This window comes from Rattus norvegicus, chromosome 7 (genome assembly GCF_036323735.1).
Source record: "Rattus norvegicus strain BN/NHsdMcwi chromosome 7, GRCr8, whole genome shotgun sequence".
Taxonomy (NCBI): Eukaryota; Metazoa; Chordata; class Mammalia; order Rodentia; family Muridae; genus Rattus; species Rattus norvegicus.
In genome coordinates this window covers 11,221,178-11,227,626 of record NC_086025.1, presented here as the reverse complement: position 1 = coordinate 11,227,626, position 6,449 = coordinate 11,221,178, and the positions used below count along the sequence as shown (strand labels likewise).

At 37.0% G+C, this 6,449-nt stretch overlaps 1 protein-coding gene across 1 annotated transcript; it reads left to right on the top strand.

Annotated features, from left to right (window-relative positions):
* Positions 1 to 3,962: 3,962 nt before the first annotated feature.
* Or7a36 (olfactory receptor family 7 subfamily A member 36) lies at positions 3,963 to 4,892 on the top strand. Its single transcript, NM_001000941.1, has one exon. It carries the CDS (start codon positions 3,963 to 3,965, stop codon positions 4,890 to 4,892), a length of 930 nt encoding a protein of 309 aa, NP_001000941.1.
* The last annotated feature ends 1,557 nt before the right edge of the window (positions 4,893 to 6,449 follow it).

Genomic DNA, 6,449 nt, shown 5'->3' with positions numbered 1-6,449 from the left:
TCTCTCTCTCTCTCTCTCTCTCTCTCTCTCTCTGTGTGTGTGTGTGTGTGTGTGTGTGTGTTTCTGTCTGTGTTTGGGCTCATGTATGTCTAGGTACATATAACACATGAGTGGAGTGCATGTGCATGTGCATGTAGATGGCTGAGGCTGATGTTAGGAATCAGGCTCTTATTCTCTGAGCTTGTTAACTCTCAGTTAAAACCAGATCTCTGTGGCCAGCATGCCATGGAGACTCCACTCTCTTCTTCTGAAAATAAAATTAGAAACAAGTCATGATATTCACAAGACATTGTTTGGGTTCTGGCAATCCAAATTCAAGTCCTTATAGGCAATCCAAATTCAAGACCTTATATTTTTACGAAAGGCATTCAACTATATTCCCAGACATTTAACTCATCTTCACAATAAGGAATTTAATTTTTAAATTAATTTATTTCATAATGTTATATATGCACTGCCTTTACATAATTTCTACCCAATCTTCCTCCAAATCTTACAGTGCATGCACTCCTCAAATTCATAGTCTCTTATTCTTTAACTATTACTGTCACACAGTATATATGCATACATAAGAGTGTATACCACCTGTGGAGTTCATTTAGTGTTGCTCATATGTGTGTGTGCTTATGGCTGGCCAGTTTGTATTGGGTAACCTATTGGGGGACTTGTCCTTGGAGAAGAAAGGGAAAAGGGAGAAGATTCTTCCTCTTTCTATTCATTGATATTTGACTAGTTTAGAGTACCAGATGTGAATTCCTTCCTATTGAGTGAGACTTAAACCCAATAACTGTTGGTTACCTCCAGTATATGAGTGCTATTGTTACATCATTTGGGATATATTGCCATTCTGGACATTGTTGTGGTTCATAGACTTTACAAGTGGGTAGTACCATAGATTGATATTCTCCCTGTACCTTCTATACAACTATAAAACATTCCTGTATCTAAGGCTCAGAGAACATTGTGGGAAGGTGGCAAAAAGATCATAAGCCAAATTATCAGGGACTTTGCTGTGAGAGTATGTCTCCTAGTAATACCAGAAGCTACACCATAAAACATCACTAACATGGCTTCTCAAATGTGAACTGATCATGGATGACATCAATGACCATACCAAACTGGATAGAGAAAAATTCAAGATGCCCCCATTCTACACAAAGAACTACAGGCAACTGAGGAAAACTGGGAACAAAGAAAGTAGCCTGCCCCATGGAAAAGCATAATAATTAGATATCTGGTATCAAATATTTAGCCCTGAAAACATATATACAGGTAGCATTAAGAGGACTGAACAGGTTAGATGTAAGAATACATATGTATATACATACATAAGCTTATGTGAACGCAATAACAGCCCCTCCAAAAAGAGGCTATGAATTGGAGTGTGAGAAGTGAGGAAATCAGGTCTCTGGGCAGTATGCAAGTTTATGGAAAAGGAAGAAGGAAAAAAACCAGATTTACTGGATTGTAAACTGGACCCCAAGGGAAAGTGAATCAGGAGAATCCAGGCCAGTGTTCCACAGGGAAATCGTGAAGTCAGAGAATAATGAAGGCAGAGATTGTGTCTAATGAGCATATATTGAGAGCTGAAACTGCCTTGTCTGATGACCCTCAGACTGAGAAGCACTAGGCTAAAGAACATATAGGGTATCTGTTGACGTCTTAAGTCTCAATAGGGGACAACCCTTCACTCCTTCCTGCTTTCTTGTGTGAAGAAGAGCTTCTGTTATCCTCACCATCAAAGGAAGGCCCTGGCCTTCACAGGGAGAACTTCTTCCATAGCCTTGGGTCCAGGTGAGTCGGACAGCTCGGTAGATACTGCAGGGAGGGGAAGAGAATGGATTTTGGGAACACAGTAAAGATCAGTCAAGAGTTCCAGAGTGGGATTGCTGGGCTTGCCTGCTTTGGGACTCATCATTTATTTAAAATATGTCATTCGTTCATTATTATTAATTTGCTCATTATTTTGTATGAGTTCATAATATTAACCTGAGAAATGAAAATCGAGTTGGTTAACATCAGGTTCATGGCTGACAATGAATTGATAGAAGGGTTAAAATGCTTCCAATAAAAGAATTTAACCCTGACGATTTTTGAAATTATGAGAAGTTGATAAACAGGGTATAACATGTGGAGTGGAAATTTTTCAAATGAGACGTGCTCAACTGTGTTTATATTGAGGAGAATAATGAGAAAAAAAAATTCTTGAAAAATACCTAGAAATACCTAGCAATAGAAAAGTTCTCAGTGTACTTTTCAATGCATATTACCCTTTCCTCTGAGAATCCACATGGAAACTGTTATGTGTGAGTAAACGTATGCCTATCAGCCTTAGTTCATAATTATTTCAATACTGTAAGACTATGAGTTTATGTTTATTAGTAATTTTTCCTTCTATTTTGCCAGGCTCTGATAAAGTCTTTGTATTGTATACTGAGCCTGGGCACTTTTAATTCTGGTTTCCAATGCTTTCGACAAAATAATGCAAATTATTTTGCCTGCACAAACTACCCTTTTGCTACATAGCATTTTACCTTACGTCCATGCTATCCTTGTTTATCACTGTTTTTATATGTGTGTGTGTATATGTTTACTTAAATGAATCAAAATATTGGTAAATTTTAGCCCTGCGCTCCTTTGTCCATGAGCATCTTTAAAAATGAAAATTCTAGAGTACTGTAGTAGGGGCATGTCCTGTAATGAGTTAGTGTGAGCAGATCATGAGAAGCCTGTGTCTAGCAACAAAGGCTCAGGTGCTGCGGAGGAGGCAGTGGGAGTTTGTATGTGTGTAGTTCTCCGAGCTGGGACTTCCTGGACCCATATAGTCCAATATGATTCTTATAATACAAAGTGATAACGAAGGCAAGGAATCCACTTTGCTCAGTGAATGCCTTTATACCAAAATATTAATTTTAGCAATAAGCATATATTGTGAATGAGGTTCACCCTCACGTTTCTGTCCCATCTGGGAAATGTGCACATTTCTCAGCCTCCTGTTATGTTGGTTGTAATCACTTCCCTTTCTCATCGACCTCACACTGGCACCTGTATGAGCATCTGAACTGGTTAGCATCAGGCTCATTTGTTTCAGGTAATGAACATCTGAAAAAGTTATCTACTTTGGGGCCTTCTTTCTGGTTACTTTTTCTCACAGGTTCTAATTCCTGAGGAAATTTCTTGATTCTTACGTCTCCTCCTCCCTTCTTCTCCTACTTCTTCTCCTCCTCTCCTTCCTCTTCCTCCTCTTCATCTCCCCCTCAAAACAATCCTACCCTCCTCCTTCAATCATCATCATCATAATCTCCTCCTTATAATTGCTATCTATATATTGTAGAATATGATGAGGTTTATTATGACTTATTTGTATATCATATATGTTTTTGAGTCATTTTAACCAATTTTTATTTTGTATTTGGAAGGATGGAGAGATGGCTCAACTTATAAAGACTAGGGTTACAATAAAAATATTTGTAATGTTCACAGAGAACAGAAGACAACTTGAGGGGGTGCTTTTCTTCTATCATGTTGGTTGAGCCCTTGCTATTGGCCTTATTTTATATAAAATATTTATTTATACATTAAAAATAGTAAGCAGCTAAGTTTTTTTATCTGGATGTTTTTGTGTGTCATTGATGTGTGGAGACTTTTGTTTCTCAGCATCCTCTGATCATTGTGGAAAATCACTTGAATAGGGTTAGCAGTCAATACATGTTTCTCAACTGTGAGAAATAATTCCTCATTAAATCTGTTGCATATATAACCATGGGGTAAAAGAACTCAGTATAAGACAGGGATTCCTAATCAGTAATAGCACTAGAGATGTCCTTTGAGGTAGCAAACTCAAGAATAAAATCAGGAAATGTGTTTGCTGTAGAACACAAATTATACTGTTTATTCCTTTCGGCAATGTTAATTTTTATGAATATTTCTCATGTTATTTTCTGTCATAGTGATATAAACACATGGAGCCAAGAAACAATACACGGATTTTAGAATTCATTCTTTTGGGATTTTCACAGGACCCAAACCTGCAGCCTGTTATATATGGCCTTTTCCTCTCCATGTACTTGATCAGTGTAGTTGGAAACTTGCTCATTATTCTCACTATCATCTCAGATGCCAACTTACACACACCCATGTACTTCTTTCTCTCTAACCTGTCATTTGTGGATATCTGCTTTACTTCCACCACTGTTCCAAAGATGCTTGTGAACATTCAAACAGAGAGAAAATCCATTAGCTATGCAGGCTGCATCACCCAGATGTACTTTTTTCTGACTTTTGTGGAACTGGACAACTTCCTCCTGGCTGTCATGGCCTATGACCGTTATGTGGCCATCTGTCATCCACTGCATTACACCAGTATCATGAACTGCAGACTCTGTGGATTTCTGGTTCTTATATGCTGGACTGTGAGTGTTCTGCATGCCTTGTTACAAAGCATGATGGTGCTGCGGCTGGCCTTCTGTACAGACTTGGAAATCCCGCATTTCTTTTGTGAATTGAATCAGGTGGCACAGCTGACCTGTTCTGACACCTTCCTCAATGATGTGATCATGTATTTTGCACTTGTGTTATTGGCTGTCGTTCCTCTGCTTGGCATTCTTTACTCTTACTCCAAGATAGTGTCCTCCATACGTGCGATCTCCACAGTGCAGGGGAAGTACAAAGCATTTTCCACCTGTGCGTCTCACCTCTCCGTTGTCTCCTTATTTTACTGCACAGGTCTAGGGGTGTACCTCAGTTCTGCAGTCAGCCACAGTTCACAAGCAAGTGCAACGGCCTCTGTGATGTACACAGTGGTCACTCCCATGCTAAACCCCTTCATCTACAGCCTGAGGAATAAAGATGTAAAAGGAGCCCTGAAGAGGCTCTTAGGGGTAAAACTATGAGTGATTTCTTTACCCTGGGGTTGAATAATTTACTTTTATTGAATCATCAAAGTTTCAAATACAGAAGCATGGGTTCTGGGATTAGATGGTAGAAGCTGAATGTGTTTTATTTATTTTCTTGACTTTGCATTATGTGAGTTCCACTTTAGTACTCTATATGAACCTTTATTAAGAGTTCTACTCTGCCAGCTTTTGTTTTATCTGTTGTCACAACTTCCCAGTTACTCCAAATACCAGACCAGAACTATTCGGAAATGCATTTATCTCATCTGAAACTTGCATTTTAAAATATAAGCCAAATATATCTTAAAAGGACTTTCTTCTAATGTGACATATATTAAGTTCTCAAATATTTATTTTGTTTTACAGAAAGATACTCATGAGTTTTACCACATATTAACAATAAAAGGGGGCTGGAGAGATGGTTCAGTGGTTAAGAACTCTGTCTATTCTTCCAGAGGTCCTGAGTTCAATTCCCAGCAACCACATGGTGGCTCACAACCATCTGCAATGAGATCTGATGCCCTCTTCTGGTGTGTCTGAAGAGAGCTACAGTGTACTCATATACAGTAAATAAATTAATTAAAAACAATGAAAGGTGTATTTAATGCAGTTTATAAGCTTTTAGTAGAGGAAATTCTGAGAACATAATTCTCTTCTGCATGTCAAATTTTGTACATAACTATATCAATTGTATAAACTTTAAATATATCAGTATGTTTTATTATTGAAGATTGCAGCCTTTAACGGTTCATTCATTTCATTTTTATTAACACATAATATTTGCATCTATTTGTGGGCTACAGTATGAAATATTAATCCATGTATACATTGAGTAGTGTTCGCATCAACTAGCATATCCATCACATGAAAAATTAATCAAATTTTGAGAATTTAGTCAAAAGTCCTCTGTTCTCAGAATTTTGAAACATACTATACATCATTGTTAATCATGTTGACCTTATTGTATACTGAGTGCCAGATTTCCTTCTACCTAACATTAATCTCTTCTTTAGGATCTTTTTCTCAGCTTGTTGACCAAAGTCAGAAACAAAAGAGGCTATGCAACTGTTCACTATACTATTAATTTTATGGCAGACTTTCTTTCTAAAAAATATAAACAATAAGACTGTTTAAAGCCTACATATATTCCATTTGCCTGAGAAGATTTCATGTGACCAAACATAACTAGTTATACAAGGTAGAAAAACAAATCAAAAATTGATGAAAATGAATCACAAAGAAATTTATTTTAAAAAAATACTCTGAGAAAGATATAAGTTCACAAATTATTGAAGATGAAAACACACTCCATATTAATGAAGTGGAGTGATTGCTTGTTTGACATATCCAAATGAAAGACATGCCAATTTGATATTTATACTGTGAGGAATGGAGTTAGGAGTGTATAAATTCTTTATTTTTATAAGTAAAATATGACTTCCTATAAAATTAGAAATATCTGTAAAGTAAAAATCACTGCAGTTCACAACATACATTGGTCTATCATTTGGAAAAATGTTTTTAGAAAGAACTTTCAGAGAATATGTGGTATGA